Source organism: Lepidochelys kempii, chromosome 2 (assembly GCF_965140265.1).
Source record: "Lepidochelys kempii isolate rLepKem1 chromosome 2, rLepKem1.hap2, whole genome shotgun sequence".
Lineage (NCBI taxonomy): Eukaryota > Metazoa > Chordata > Testudines > Cheloniidae > Lepidochelys > Lepidochelys kempii.
Genome location: NC_133257.1, coordinates 15,030,300 through 15,046,918, shown reverse-complemented (window position 1 = coordinate 15,046,918; position 16,619 = coordinate 15,030,300). Strand labels below are relative to the sequence as shown.

The 16,619-nt window shown below is 41.4% G+C and overlaps 1 protein-coding gene across 4 annotated transcripts in view; it reads right to left on the bottom strand.

The window, feature by feature from the left end:
• The window catches only part of ZFAT (zinc finger and AT-hook domain containing), a 140,637-nt gene that overhangs the window by 21,707 nt on the left and 102,311 nt on the right, over positions 1–16,619 (bottom strand). For 3 of the 4 annotated variants that reach the window (XM_073330062.1, XM_073330060.1, XM_073330063.1), the window contains exons 12-13: positions 11,166–11,304; positions 3,420–3,538 (exon numbers count right to left, since the gene is read on the bottom strand). In XM_073330062.1, the coding sequence (XP_073186163.1) occupies positions 3,420–3,538; positions 11,166–11,304 (258 nt within the window). Of the gene's footprint in view, positions 1–3,419; positions 3,539–10,879; positions 10,983–11,165; positions 11,305–16,619 lie in introns of those variants that run through there. The other variant, XR_012157074.1, reaches the window with a different exon arrangement.

Below are 16,619 nucleotides of genomic sequence, written 5' to 3'. Positions count from 1 at the left end.
GTACTTTAGAATGTGGAGAGATGTACCTGTCAAATCTTGAAAGAGAGTGTGACTGTCAAAGGCAAGGTCCTCAGTGGTGCTCTGATCCTCACTTGGGAAGCCCAAAAGCTAAGATGCTCTTCTCATGAACACCACATTGAACACGATGCAGTGTCAGCAGCATCCCAGAAGGCCTGGAGTGATGTTCTTGCCAGGAGCTGACCCTCTTGAATAATGGCCTTAAATTGGTTATGTTCCTCTTGCAGATGATCCATAAAGAAATAGAATTTGTTGCCATTCAAACAGTCAAATTTGGCCATGAGCACCTGATGGTTCGTTGTTCTAAAGTGAAGTGTGGCTGAAGAGTAAGATTTTCAGCCAAAAATATTAAGCCTCCTGTGGTCCTTGCTGTACAGGGTGGACTTTGAGGTATGTTATCTGCTTTGTTCATTAACAGCCTCCACTACAGGGAATCTGGATCCAGGTGAGAAAATTAAAACTCTGATTCCCTGGCAGGGACAGGATACTTTTTATCTGCCCTTTTGTAGGTAGGTGGTGTGGTAGCTGGGGTTTGTCAAATAGATTTAGTGGGTTCCATAAGAGTTTCACTGACCAGAATGGATGCTAAACTATAAAATATTCAGGAGTTTATGGTTGGATACTTAAACCTCTTCTAAAGGAATCTGAAGCATTTCAGCAATTCGCTTAATCAGTTCTTAGAACTGCCTGAAGTTATCTGCCACAGAAGGCAGTGGAGGCATCACAGCTTCACCAGGCAATGAGGAGGAAATATTTGTAAAAGGCATCAACTCCTTGTCTACCCTTGATTTTTGCACCACCAAGGTCTCCCCCTCAACCACCTCTGCCACAAGCTATGCTAGAGGAGAATAAGCCCTTCTTTGCTCCCTCCGATGGTGTGAAGAATTGCTGCAAATTGTTGACAACAGAATGCCCAAAGGTCCCAACAAGGATATTGGTGGAGGCATCCATCTGTGTTCTTGTCATGTGGGTGTCGTTTGAGGTCTATCCTCTGCCAATTAATCAGTGTAAGAGACACAGTTATGTGTTTTAGAGTAGACAGGGAAACCATGTACCAATATCTGAGAGTCTGAGGAGTCCTTCTAAACATACTCCAAGGTGTGGGGGAGGATAACTGTTCAACTTGTACGGTAGACAACAGCGAGTATGGTACTTTAACTAATGGGGGGTGGTAACTGAGTAAGTCTTGGTGTGGATAAACCCGCGGTACCAGTTAACAGAGGAGACTCCAGCTCCAAAAATACTAGAAGGTCCTTGAAGTATCAAAATTCTTGAGGTACCAATGGCATCAAAGAATGGGTCGAGCAAGAACCTGTAGAGGATGGCTTTGGTACCAAGGTAGCTGGCACCCAGGGCTTGGCATTGGAAAGAGTCGACTGCGATTACATCAGTAACATAGGCAGTTGAACAGTCTTCGGTATCATACACTTCCATGTTATCAGTACCGACTGTTGTTTGGGGACACGCATAGAATACTCCTGGAAGTGGCTCTGCAGCTCTGGGTATGGGTACCTGAGCTCGGTACCAAGTCTGTCTATGACAATTGACTTCTTGAATCTGTCTTCACTGTCCTTGCAGTACAGAAAGCACTCAGAGCCTGCACTGAATTCCCTTTGGGACCGAGGTCTCCATAGCATTCTCGGGCATCGGAGTCAGACTTTCTCAGAGATTTAGTCTTTATCTCTTTCTGCATCCAGGCAGCAGATGTCGATGCTACCTTTGCTGAGGTCTTCAGTGCTGTAGATGTAACCAGTACTGCCTACGTCTCAAGTAGTTGCCAATGACCGAGATCTTGAGGTAGACAGGGCACTAACCGTACTGGGAGGTCTGTGTATGTGGTGCGGGTTGTCCTCTGCCCCTGAAGCTGGTCGTAAGGCTTACTTCATCATCAGGAATTAAAACTTGATCTCCCTATTTTTTCGGGATCTACCTTTGAAAGAAGTGCAGATCCTACACTCACTGGGAACATGAGTATCTCCCAAAGAGTGGAGGTACTGAAAATGCCCATCACTTATCAGGATAGTCTCACAGCAGGAGAGACACCTTTTAAATCCCAAGAGCCCAGCATCTCCAAGCAAAATAACAAAAGATTACCCCTTAATAGGGAAAGATTTTAAATCAATCTATGTCAATCTATAATTTTTTAAAGGAAAGATAAAAAGGGAAAAACTATTCCAACAACTATAAACACTATCAAAGAACTAACTACATACTAACTAACTGCTAAATACAGTACTAAAGAGAACAGGCACACAGCAGACTCCATCTCAGGCCAAAGGACGTTGACAAGGGACTGAGGGCTGTTCATCCATGGCCCTTTATATCTTTGGTACAGGGCATGAGGCAATGAGGTGAGGGCATGAGGTGAGCTTGCATGTGTGGACCAAACAGGCACAGCCACCAAAAATCTCTGATCAAAGATGTAGAGTACAGGCATACCTGAACTGGAGCACCCACAGGGACAGTATTTGAAGAACCACCAACTATTATTTTGTTAATCCTGCTAGACATTACAGTAGTTAACCTTAGCACTGTATTACTCCTGGAGGAATTCTGCACTGCTGCACATGCAGAATTTGAGCAGAAATTAATGTTGTGCACACAGAATTTCCCCCCCGCACCCCCCACAGAAATGGGCTGCAGAGCTGCTGGCCGCCAGTAGGGGCTGCTGGACCCAGCAGAGCCCAGCTCGCAAATAGAAGACACTGCCGGGGGAGGGAGAGGGAGCTGGAGCGTTCCTGGGAACTGCAATTCTCAGCATGCCCTGAAGGAAGGAGGTGGTGTGCTGGAAACGCCATACAAGCTCAGGACCCAGCATCAGGTTGTTTCTCCTTGGGGAGAAGGAGGGGGTGCAGGTTTTAGCTTGGGGGGGGGGGGTCCACCTCTCCTGAGCTTGGGGTGGGGGAGTGGGGAGAAGGAGGGGGTGCAGGTGTTTGGGTTGCGGGGTCCACAGCTGGGTTCTGGAGGGGAAGGGGTGCAGGTGTCTGGGCTGGGGGCAACCCGCATCCGGACTCTGGTGGGGAGGGGGCAGAGAAACAGAATTGGGTTGTTATAGGGGTTTCTTTAACTCTCTACTCCTGGGGGAAATTTTGTGCATCTCTGTATTGTTACAGACATACTTGCCGACAGGTATTTTGAAATAAATTAGCAAAATAATGGAAACTGGCATGATTATATAATGTTATTTTGACAAATAATATATGCAGAATTTTTAATATTTTAGTGCAGAATTCCCCCAGGAGTAACTGTATGCATTCAAGCCAGAGATAATGGATAGAAGACAACTTTCGACCATGTAAGAAAGTCCATGATACACTTTTTACACACATTCTAGATCATATCTTGTATTTTCTAGAGAATTTGGAAATTTTGGGGCAAAGATGTAGCAATTTTGTATTTACCTCCCACTTTGCTTCCCCGTCATGTTCCACTAATTTCAGGCCATGCTTGTTCTTAAGATGTCTGTTGAACTCCCATTTTGTACCATACACAAAACTGCAAACTGGGCATTTAATGCCACCTGGGGAAAAAACAAAAACAAAAGAAGATATTTTTGGTATAATTTCCCTTAAACTTCAATGATCCCAGAGAGTATCCTCTTACTACCCTTACATTTTTGGGATACAAGAAAGCTATTCAAGCCTATTCAAGTTTGTGCCTTTTTCTGTCAACTTAAGCAGCAATAACTCACAAGATTTTGCTTTCTCCATGTATTAAACACTTACTATTTTAAGTATAATCAGACTAGCTGAACCACTACAATGTGTATGATACAATTTTGAGTGGATCTTCTCCTCACCCAGTTTGTGTTTCTGTGAGGGGCATGTGAGCCCCAGGGTAGAATGTAAACAAACTATTGACTGGCAAGGACCTGTGTTTTTTGTTTGCTGCACAACTGGAAACCCTTTGAAGGACGGTGAGTACACGTGTGAGAGATGAACCTCTCCACCAAAGAGGACTACACTGATCCTGACCTTCACATCCCACTGCTAGGCCAAAAAAAAAAAAAAAAAAAAACAAAACCAACCACCAAAACACTACTAGGGAAAAAATGCAGAATGCATTGGTTCCACTTATACAATTATACTTTGTAGACTGTACTGGCTAGCAATTTGTTTTTAGATGGAATTTGTGCCAAGATTTTAAATCTAAAAAGCAGAGATAGGCATGAGCCAAAAGTTTACATCTAGATTCACACCCAAAATTCCTCCAAGTTTGGGGGTATCCATATTCTGAGTTTTGATTTAGGCCCATCTGTAATATAAAGCCTTGTATGTGAATCACAATATTTAGGGAGGGGGAAAGGCTATTAGATCTCCCATCTCTTCAAAGGATGATCAGTTAGAGACTATTTTTTTTTTTAATGAACTCATCAACAAGGTATCTGAGAACCTCCCCATTATGTATAATCCCAGCAGATAAAAGCAATTTAGATGCTCAACCCAACATCTTGCAGGACTGGAGCCATGGCAGCCTTTGTCTCTGAATTTTGTTTCCCCTTTTTCTTGATACAGCTCCAGTTTGTTGGCCCTTGAAGTACGAAGCAAGGCCTTAGTGGGGTGAAGTGCTTTTGTGAGTGGTGGAGTTCTCTGTCAAGTAGATGTTTGACCATTTTTTTAAAATACTGTCATACTCTTAATATTGTAAATGTTTCCAAAGTTGGGTCCATGTTTTGTTAATAAAAACAAAAACAAAACTCCTTTAATGCTGTTGTTCAGTGTTATCAGACTTCATAGCAGTACATCCAGTAAGATTATTCACTTTTCTGGGACTTCTGCAATATCCTTGTTTTACTTTGGTAACATAAAATGGAAACTGCACCTTACCCTAAATATCTTTGCTTTTGTGAGTTTGAACTATAGATTTATTTTAACATTTTTAAAGTGTAAATACAGGTATCTTTTCATTATGGTCTTTAAACGGATATGGTACGTTGTTTACAGTGTCTTCACAGCAGCATAATTAAAAAAACTAGTACAGTATGACAAAATCATAAACTTCCAATTTCTACATTAGATTTCACCAATTTTTTAACAGTTTTTTTATGAAAATAATTTGGCCAAATATCAGAACTTAGATGCATGCAGTTATGCAAATTAGTATTTGTTTTCACTGGATTTTTTTTCATCACTAAACCAAACTACAAATAGATTGAATACAACGGTGTGTTGTATCAGATGACTAGACCACACTAAATTAAATAAATATAAATATTAGGGGAGCTCCTTGTGCCTTCTTAAGTACTATGCCACCAGATGGCCCTCTAGACATCATCATCCATTCCCCTGGCAAACGATGGCTCCAGCTAGTGCTAATTAAATGCTTGATGTGTACTCTGGTAGGCTGATTACAAGTCAAGTTCTCATTGCACACAGTATTGCATGAATAAAGTGATTAGCTAGAACATTCATTTGTACAGCAATGGAAAGCTAGCATATGGTATTCCGCAGATGGAGTGAAATTAAACTTTATATTCTGATAAAACAGAACAAAATTTAGTTTAGCTGCCAGGCTCTTTCACTGACACTTATTAATCCTCAAGGATGCCACTCTCTCCCTCTCCCTAGATATTATAATCTTTACCAAACCTCCCGATTACAGCAGAGGCTCACTGCTATGTCTTTATAACTAAAGTGAAATTGCTTCTCTATTAATGGGCATAATATGAAACAGAGTACAAAAGAAAACTATCTTTAGTTCAGGTTAGGACAAAGATACTCTCCATTGCAAAAAAGGGAAATCAAATATTCATTCTACATCACACTTTAATAAAAAATCATCTAGGAGAAAGACCTTTTTATATTACTTCTAAATTAAAATTACTAGAACACTACACCACATTAATTAAAGCTGCAACCTTTGTCATTGTGACTAATTAAAGAACAACAAATGGAAATACACAAATTGCTGATGTACAACTGTGCCAGTTAATTGGCATCAAAGCTCAGGAAAATTAATTTCTACTCAATTCATTAAATACTTGGGACAGATATAGAAAACGTCAGTGAATGACATACCTTATCCACTTTTGACACCAATATTTGTGTCTATAAAATAATGTCTTATATACTTCCAAAGCACCTTCCATCATAGGATCTCAATGCACTTTTAAAACAATTAATTTACTAACACAACATCCCCATGAGATCGGTATTATTATTTGTATTGCAGTAGCACCAACAGGATCAAGCTGTGATTGCAAGATGCTCTACAAACACAGAAATAGAAAGTTCCTGTCCTATAAAGTCTGTAAGCCACATGAAGAAGACAGACTATGGATATGAGGGAAACAGGGTGAAGAGAAGGTAAGTGGGTCATCTGTAGTTTAGACAAAGAAGGGATAAGTGATTTGTCCTAGATCACAAAGAAAGTCTGAGGCAGAACTGGGGACAGAATCCATGCTTCCTGACTCCCAAGATCAGGAGATTATCTCCATACCATGCTTTCCTGTTTGATTACCTAACCAGGCAAGTGACCAAGGTTCCAAAAGCAATTAAAAAAAAACAAAAGAAACCCATTAAAAACTGTGTACAGTAAAAACAATGAGGAGTCCTTGTGGCACCTTAGAGACTAACAAATTTATTTGGGCATCAGCTTTCATGGGCTAGAACCCACTTCATCAGATGCAACGAAAGCTTATGCCCAAATAAATCTGTTAGTCTCTAAGGTGCCACAAGGACTCCTTGTTGTTCTTCCTGATACAGACTAACATGGCTACCACTCTGAAGTGTGCACAGTGTATCACAAGATATTTTTGAGCCATATGCCAGCTGAGCCCATACTGTTAGAATATTAATTTTCCACTGTTAAACACTTTTTAAAAATCAATTTTGTTGTAAGTTACATAATTCTATAAAGCTGAGGTGTATGAAAGCATCTGCTTTTCTGCATTCACTGCTGCTATGAATTTCTAATAGCAGTCTAAAAATAAAATACTGCTGTGTGTCACTTGGCTGTGTAATTGCTTGGATGATTAGCATAGCACCTCTTGTACTATACATGCACTTTCAGAAGGCTTTGGGAAGAGTTTAATAGTCTACATGAAAATAACATTTTCAATTAAGGTATTTATACAATTTAAAAGATGGAGTCTCAACTTTTAATTCTGAATGAAATTGTGACACAAGGAAAAACAGTGTTATTTAAAAGTGGTTTAGCATTTCTGATGGACAAGGATTCTTTGTAAAAAGAATAATTTGGAAATGCTGTTTAGAAATAATGACATGCTTGGGAGAATTGTAATTTATTCATTATCTAATATTTTTGCATTATTCTGGTATCTATTCTGTAACAAAAAGAGAAATTCTAAAGTTCCAACAATTTCAAAGTAACGTACTGGGCTTTAGCAATGAAATGGCCATTAAAGGGAAAGATATTCAACAGCATAAAGGGCAATGAGGCACTCAACTCCAATTGAAAGTTGTGGCAGAGCTCCAACCTTGTCCCCATGGGTACCACGCTTCCAGGCGGTTTATGCTAGCTTCAGAGGCTCACTGCAACCCTCCACATAGCCCTTCTCTCTCGAGGGCCATGGAAACAGTCTTCTGAGCCCTTTTCATCATAAGCCAGCAATGGAGGTTGGTGAGAGAATTCCCACAGTCTCAGTTGCTCCTACGCCTCATGCTAAAACAGTTTAGCCTCCTGTCCTGAAATGGGCCTGTTTTCCCCTCCCAGGAGATGTTTCTGTAGTGGTGAATTGGGGGAAACCCAGGCCCGCCCTCTACTCCGGGTTCTGGCCCAGGGACCTTAATTGTAGCAGCTGTTGGCAGCCAACCTTTTACTGCCAGAGTTGCTACATTTCCCTGAGCCACTTTCCCACAGCTTTCCTGATTCTCCCTTCTTCACCCTTACCTTTGGGCTTCCTTACCAATGACTTGAGAGTGTCTTCATTAACCGGACCTTCAGCCGCACTTCCTCTCCCCTGGTTCCTCTCTGCCTGACTGCAGACAGCCCTTTTATATTATCAGAGGGGCCTTAATTAGAGTCAGATGGTCACATTAGCTTAATGGCCTCACCTGACTCTGCAGGTTAATTGAAGTCAAGTGTTCTCATTAGCCTGGAGCAGCCCCTGCTCTGGTCAGGCAGGGAACAGAAAACTGTTAATCCAGTGGCCAGTATATCTGCCTTCTGCTACTCTGCTGTAACCGCATTCCTGTCCCTTTTGTTCATTAGTTGTCCCCCGTAATTACTTGGTTTTCCAGGTCCTGTGGACCCCGCCCTTAGGCTGGGGGGGATCCTTTAGCTTCCTGGATCCCAATAAGGCTACTCTGCTGTTCCCAACTGGCCTGGGTCTATCACAAAGTGAATGGGCCATAGGAATCATAGAATCATAGAATATCAGGGTTGGAAGGGACCTCAGGAGGTCATCTAGTCCAACCCCCTGCTCAAAGCAGGACCAATCCCCAATTAAATCATCCCAGCCAGGGCTTTGTCAAGCCTGACCTTAAAAACTTCTAAGGAAGGAGATTCTACCACCTCCCTAGGTAACACATTCCAATGTTTCACCACCCTCCTAGTGAAAAAGTTTTTCCTAATATCCAACCTAAACCTCCCCCACTGCAACTTGAGACCATTACTTCTTGTCCTGTCCTCTTCTACCACTGAGAATAGTCTAGAACCATCCTCTCTGGAACCACCTCTCAGGTAGTTGAAAGCAGCCATCAAATCCCCCCTCATTCTTCTCTTCTGCAGACTAAACAATCCCAGTTCCCTCAGCCTCTCCTCATAAGTCATGTGTTCCAGACCCCTAATCATTTTTGTTGCCCTTCGTTGGACTCTTTCCAATTTATCCACATCCTTCTTGTAGTGTGGGGCCCAAAACTGGACACAGTACTCCAGATGAGGCCTCACCAATGTCGAATAGAGGGGGACAATTGCGTTCCTCAATCTGCTCGCTATGCCCCTACTTATACATCCCAAAATGCCATTGGCCTTCTTGGCAAGAAGGGCACACTGCTGACTCATATCCAGCTTCTCGTCCACTGTCACCCCTAGGTCCTTTTCCGCAGAACTGCTGCCTAGCCATTCGGTCCCTAGTCTGTAGCTGTGCATTGGGTTCTTCCATCCTAAGTGCAGGACCCTGCACTTATCCTTATTGAACCTCATCAGATTTCTTTTGGCCCAATCCTCCAATTTGTCTAGGTCCCTCTGTATCCTATCCCTGCCCTCCAGCGTATCTACCACTCCTCCCAGTTTAGTATCATCCACAAATTTGCTGAGAGTGCAATCCACACCATCCTCCAGATCATTTATGAAGATATTGAACAAAACCGGCTCCAGGACCGACCCCTGGCGCACTCCACTTGACACCGGCTGCCAACTAGACATGGAGCCATTGATCACTACCCGTTGAGCCCGACAATCTAGCCAACTTTCTACCCACCTTATAGTGCATTCATCCAGCCCATACTTCTTTAACTTGCTGACAAGAATACTGTGGGAGACCGTGTCAAAAGCTTTGCTAAAGTCAAGAAACAATACATCCACTGCTTTCCCTTCATCCACAGAACCAGTAATCTCATCATAGAAGGCGATTAGATTAGTCAGGCATGACCTTCCCTTGGTGAATCCATGCTGACTGTTCCTGATCACTTTCCTCTCATGTAAGTGCTTCAGGATTGATTCTTTGAGGACCTGCTCCATGATTTTTCCGGGGACTGAGGTGAGGCTGACTGGCCTGTAGTTCCCAGGATCCTCCTTCTTCCCTTTTTTAAAGATGGGCACTACATTAGCCTTTTTCCAGTCATCCGGGACTTCCCCCGTTTGTCACGAGTTTTCAAAAATAATGGCCAATGGCTCTGCAATCACAGCCGCCAATTCCTTTAGCGCTCTCGGATGCAACTCGTCCGGCCCCATAGACTTGTGCACGTCCAGCTTTTCTAAATAGTCCCTAACCACCTCTTTCTCCACAGAGGGCTGGCCATCTATTCCCCATGTTGTGATGCCCAGCGCAGCAGTCTGGGAGCTGACCTTGTTCGTGAAGACAGAGGCAAAAAAAGCATTGAGTACATTAGCTTTTTCCACATCTTCTGTCACTAGGTTGCCTCCCTCATTCATTAAGGGGCCCACACTTTCCTTGGCTTTCTTCTTGTTGCCAACATACCTGAAGAAACCCTTCTTGTTACTCTTAACGTCTCTCACTAGCTGCAGCTCCAGATGCGATTTGGCCCTCCTGATCTCATTCCTACATGCCCGAGCAATATTTTTATACTCTTTCCTGGTCATATGTCCAACCTTCCACCTCTTGTAAGCTTCTTTTTTATGTTTAAGATCTGCTAGGATTTCACCGTTAAGCCAAGCTGGTCGCCTGCCATATTTACTATTCTTTCGACACATCGGGATGGTTTATCCCTGTAACCTCAACAGAGATTCCTTGAAATACAGCCAGCTCTCCTGGACTCCTTTCCCCTTCATGTTAGTCCCCCAGGGGATCCTACCCATCTGCTCCCTGAGGGAGTCGAAATCTGCTTTCCTGAAGTCCAGGGTCCGTATCCTGCTGCTTACCTTTCTTCCCTGTGTCAGGATCCTGAACTCAACCAACTCATGGTCACTCATGGTCAGTTAGGAACCTAACTTCAATTTGTGTCTTTTAATATCTCCCCCTAAATCAATGGGAGCTGAATGGTTAAAAACCCCATTCAATGCTTTGAATAATTATCCTTAAGTGTGAGGCCAAAGCAGTTTCCATTTACAACAGATCTGCACTGGTTTACTTATCTTGACTTATTTATTGGGGGATTAACTTGGTGCCATTCAGTCTCAGTTCTCATTTCAGGATTAGCTCAATCTTTCAAAACTATCATGGAAATTTATCAGCTGATCACTCATTTGAAAAGAAACTGAAAAGATTGGGACTGTTTACCTTAGACAGGAGATGAATAAGAGGAGACCTGATAAAAGTATATAAAATAATGAATGCTGTAGAGAAGACAGATTGAGAACTTCTGTTCATCCTGTCACATAACCTAAGAATAGGGGACAGTGAATGAAATCATAATGTTGCCATTTCAGAAGCTAGAAAAGAAAATACTTTTTTCACACAGATAATTAAACTGTTCAATTCACTCCTCAATGTTCACCTTCAAATCGACTTTGCTTCAACAGTGAAAACAAACAGACAGATGTGCTGCTTTTAACTGGAAATTTACCTTGTTGGATAAGGGCTTCTGCAGCAAGTTCACCAGTACCTACATTAACATACTCTTCATTGGGATGCTTCCTGTTGTAATGCCTCTTCAGGGAGCCAGATATATTGCAGGAATAATGACAGTGTGCACAACGGAAAGGCTAGAGAGAAAAAAAAAAAAAGGAGAGTTACAACTTGTCATGCACGTCTGCTTTCTGTAGAGATGGGTCCAAGCTGCAGTATTCAGACACAAACTTCCCCAAAATTCAAGAGGGTTCACATTGGTTAGGGCATATATCTGTCTCATTTATTCCAGGAGCTTTCAAACCAACACACAAGTATGTTTTAGCTAACTTACAGAAAATGTGTTGCTTTTTTAATCATTTACTCTAAACTATGTATCCTCACAACACTGTTTCACAAGTACAAACAGCTACACTGTGTTTATAAGTAATTGTTTTCCACAATTGGTAATTACGGGTCTCATCAAGCAAAGTCACGCTATCAAACATACTGCTTGCCACCTTGAGTAGGATCAGGGTCTCTCACCTCTGTAGGCAATATATAATCTTGATTTGAAAGGGGAAAGGAGGAGGACAGTAAATAAAAATTATTTGTATGTATAAATAAATTTTTGGGGTTTTGTTTTGGTAATGATCACAAAATTACAAGCGCAGGGTAAAACAGGTTGAAAGCATTAAGAAAGTCACAATGTTGGCATTTTTAGTATTATTAAATTATATAGCAGTGAAATGAATGCTCTGAAAATTTAATGGCATATTTCTTGAATGTAAATTTAATGTATTCTGTCTTGTACTGCTTTACACCTCATGTCTGTTCATGTCTGGATAGTGGGCGATGTATGAGCTGCTATGGCAGTTCTAATTCACAGGGCGATTCCTGCAGATTAGCTGAATCCCCAACTACCCAGATGAGACAGGTTAAGAGCTTCCAGAGTAGTGCAAAACAGTTGGAATATTGGAATACTTTTTATAGTGGGGGTGCTGAAAGCCACTGAACAAAACTCTCAGCCTTGTATATGATGGAAACCACATCAAGCCAGGGGGTGCTGCTTCACCCCCCGCACCCATAGTACCACCACCCCTGGTGCAAAACAGCCTTATGCCAAGGTCGACATGAAGTTTTTGCCGGTATAGAAATGGCTATTAGGGGATCAATTCTTTCCAACATTTCTATACTGGAAAAAGCCCTAGCGTGGACACAGTTAGATCAGTACAGAAGTTCTTTTGCTAATATAGACTATTTTGCTTGCTCAACCGGCGTAAAAAGTATTGGCAAGAAAGTGCTTTTTTGACAGCATAAACTGTATCTGTACTAGGAGGGTGTTGCTGGTAAACTATGCTAGCAATACTTTTAAATGTACATTAGGCCGCAGTGGGGCTCAGGATCTGGCCTTCTGTGTCTTGTTTTCTCATCTGTAAAAGGGGGATATTACTATCACACAGTGGTTTTGTGAGGCTAAACTAATTAATGTTTACAAAGTGCTTTGAGGTGTAATGACAGATGAGTATAGAAGTATTGTATTCCCACAGTGCTTTATGCAAGGGAAAGAGCATTACGCCCAATGTTCTAGCAAATTCACTGGATACATTTTTCTACCTGCAGTACCCCTGAACTTCCAATCAGATGCAGTATTCTTCTCTTCTCATCCTCAACTAAGAGCCGCTGTGCTTTTACCTACACCAGAGGTATGTTGTGAGGCTTAATTCTTGCTATGTGTTTTCAGAGCCTATAGCAGGGACTGTTTGGTCAGCAGGTCTACTGGTAGGGCCTCCTACTCCAGGATCTATTTTAGGTCAATGTGTCCTGAACAGGATTCAGTTGGGTCAACCTCCTTGACAGTAACCCCCAAGTTCTGCCCAACGGATAAGCATAGAGGAATCTGGAGTGGATAGGGGGACGTGGGCTCTCCCTATTCACCAGGACTTGGCCCACGGCCTTGGAAGTGTGATAGTGTGGCAAGGCTTATGTTCAACCCACCTCCTGCTCACATTCCCTTGCGACACTTCCTACCACACCGGATGCCGCAGTGTGGTGCATGGCTACAGTTTTGTTATAGTAATTTTCTCAAACCCCAGAGTCTCAGAATGAATGCAGGTGACCCTCTGGTGCCCCTGCACAAAGTACTCCCTACTCTGGTGTGATATCAAAAAGTAGGGGGAAAGATCACAGCTGGACCTCCTTGATAAGAGCTTCTTCTTCTACTGTTGCAGAGCAGTGTCCTCCAGGAAATGGCTTCTCTCCGCCTCACTGCCTGGATTTCTGGAGCTCTCTTTATACAGCTCCTTTCCCCAGGAGTATGCTCAGCAGTGACTATGGGGTGGAGCTTTCCTGGCCAGTACTGCTCCAGGTTTCCCACTATCTTGGCCATAGTGAGGGTTTGTAAACCCCATTAAAGAGCCACAAAAGAAAGACTCTACAGAAGTAGTATTTATCCCAACATTCAATTATAGTACCCTAAAGTTAAGCAGCTAAAATTTTATTAGGCATCCAAATCTCTATTTATGTGCCAAATATTAGACACACAATTTTGAAAATTAGACCCATTATTTTGTACATGTGCACCATGGTGCTTGATATTAAATATTAACCTTACATGTTCACAAAGACAATATATGTGAAGGGTAGAAGGATGCCAGTAACAAACTACCATTACACCTATACATTTACAAAACAGGTGGAGAAATGTCAGTAAACCTTGTAAGAAAACAGAAATACTAAACTGTACTGTATACCTCATTTTTTAAAAAAAAATTTAAACAAAGGCAAACAATTTCTGAATGCATCCTCTGTTTCTATGAAGATGCAGAGTAAAAAATATATGGGGAATCCAGCTGATTTAGCACACTGCCTGAACTTTCTGCCAACATTTAAAAATTTTAAATAGTGCTTACAACACAAATATATTTATGCTCAAGACGGTCTTCTAATGGGCATCATTACCAGCTCCACCATGAATATTTCATGTTATTTTGAAAGTAAGACAAATTAAAGTCATTCTCCAACTGTAACACAGGATACAAGCTTCAAAAAGTTAATTTGTCATTACATATTAATCAGCAGTGGATCAAATCTATTTGATCTGTAACTTAATGGCACACAAAGAGCAGATCTTTCACCTGTATTTTTTCAGGTAATTAAAGAGAGCTCTCTGAACAGTCTGCTCTCTGCAGTTAATGATTTCAATTGTGTGTTTGCTGTGCTAATTAGCCTGTCAAAAGTATTCAGAGTAAACAACCGCCTCTTTAAATTTGGGTCCATTATTCCACATTTGTCTAAGGGTAACCAATAGTATGGATAGAATGTGATGTCATCTTCTGAAACTTGATAAGCAATTAATTATAATAAATTACAGTATTCAACTCAGTAGGGAATATGAAAGCTAGGTTTCTGAAGGGGTAGGAGTGCAAGGAAGAAAGACACACACAGAAGCCCTATCCACAGTAGGGAATTTTTCTAAAAACTTCCTCCTGTTGTCAATATCTGTACACAGCTTCACCAGTGTTAGCAACATTAGAAGCCCAAATATAGAAAGAAGGGCGGCTGGTTGCTGCAGGAGTTTCTGAATACAGTGTCGATCTATGTGCTCTAGGCAAGGTTTCATAACATTGTTATAACACCAGAAGCCCTGCTATGCTATGGCTCCCAACACTGGAAGCTCTGGTAAGAGTGAGCAATGGTGGGAAATTTACTATTTCTTTACCCTAGAAAGGACCAGAGATAGACAGAAGGCTGCAGTATAGCTGGAATAAGATGAATTTTGCTGACTGTGACAAAAGACCAAGAAATCTTGATCTTTAAGAATCAGTGCTGTATGTGCATCCGAGAGCCTGACTGTTCACCAGAGTACAATATCTGTATGACAGCAGATTAGTAAACCTATGCAAAATAATTCTAATCAATTGGGTAAATCTGACTTGCATGTTATAAGAGACCGAATAAATTCACAGAACCATTTTGAGACAATCATGGTGACACATATGGATTGACTGGTTAAAGGGTCACCATCAACTTAAAATCTAATATATCCAAACATGAGTTAAAAGTAGTTTCTGGTACATTTGCACCCAAGTCCTTTGCTAATTGTTTGAGTTTTACAGTCACATTTTTCTACCGTTTTAAATGCTTTTTGCTCTCCATTTGCTGTGTGAAAAATCCACATGAACAACAGAAGAAACTGAGTACGGCTCTGCAACTGGATGCACAGAGTATCTTCTGTGAAGTGAAAAAGGTGTGGAAATTTTTTCTAACAGTCCTCTAGACTTCAGTGAAAATATTCTGTTATTCTGTAATTTTAATAAAGATTTGTTGGGGGGAAAATCCTGCAGGAACTAGTAATTAATATTACTGTTCCTTTAATTAAGAGAAGCATTAAAAGATTACAGAGCCCCTGGACAAATACACTGTTAGCATTAATTTTAGTCCTTAATTTTGCAAAAAAGGAACTATTCGGTATAACACAGACTTTGGATAGTGGCCTGTGCAGATATCCCAGGTAGCCCTCAAAATATGTCAATGGCTGAGCTAACCAAACACTAATGTGACCAACAGGGAAAATCCACTATTTTTTTTTTTAAAAGATCTAATTGTATGTTTAGTTCTGCGTGAACAGATGATAAAAAACAGGAACCTATGTATATTTATGTGCCTATTAATGCCTGAATGTCTCCTATAATCACAAAACTGTCCAGCACTTAGGCATGCTACGTGGCAGTAAATCAATCTATTCTAAAAGATTTGGCATGAAAACTTCAAAAAGGATATTTTCAACTCGGGGATTTTCCTGTTATTTTACTGGCATATACAGTATTTCCTGAGAATGGAGGAAGGAGTGAATAGCCAAGGAATACTTAATGTAAATGTCATATCTTTTCTTTTGAAATGCTGTAAATGTGCCCTAAAAATTCTTTAAAACATACAAACTAATAGTTTTTTTCCCCCATTTTTAAACTACTGTTTTGCTGCTTCCAAAAGAGATATTTGACTCTACCAAAATTAGCTCCAAAAAAATAACAAAAATATTAGAGAAGGGTTGTGACAAACTGCTGAAGCCAAATAGCAGGGTCAGCACTCTGATCACAGTAGCTTCAATTAGTTTCTCCAGCAACAGCTAATTGAGGAAATAGGGAGGAATTAGCTACTCAGAGGCGAAGGCTGGGTTAGAGTTATGGAACCAACTGCTACTTAAGCTGACTACCTTGAAGTGTTGCGGGGGGGGGGGGGGGGAAGAAGGGGAGAGGGGGCTACCTATACCCTGACTGAAGAAGATACTAAGGAAGAAAACAACTTTATTTGAGCATAAGCTTTCGTGAGCTACAGCTCACTTCATCAGATGTAGCTCACGAAAGCTTATGCTCAAATAAATTTGTTGGTCTCTAAGGTGCCACAAGTACTCCTTTTCTTTTTGTGGATACAGACTAACACGGCTGTTACCCTGAAACCTAAGAAAGAAAGG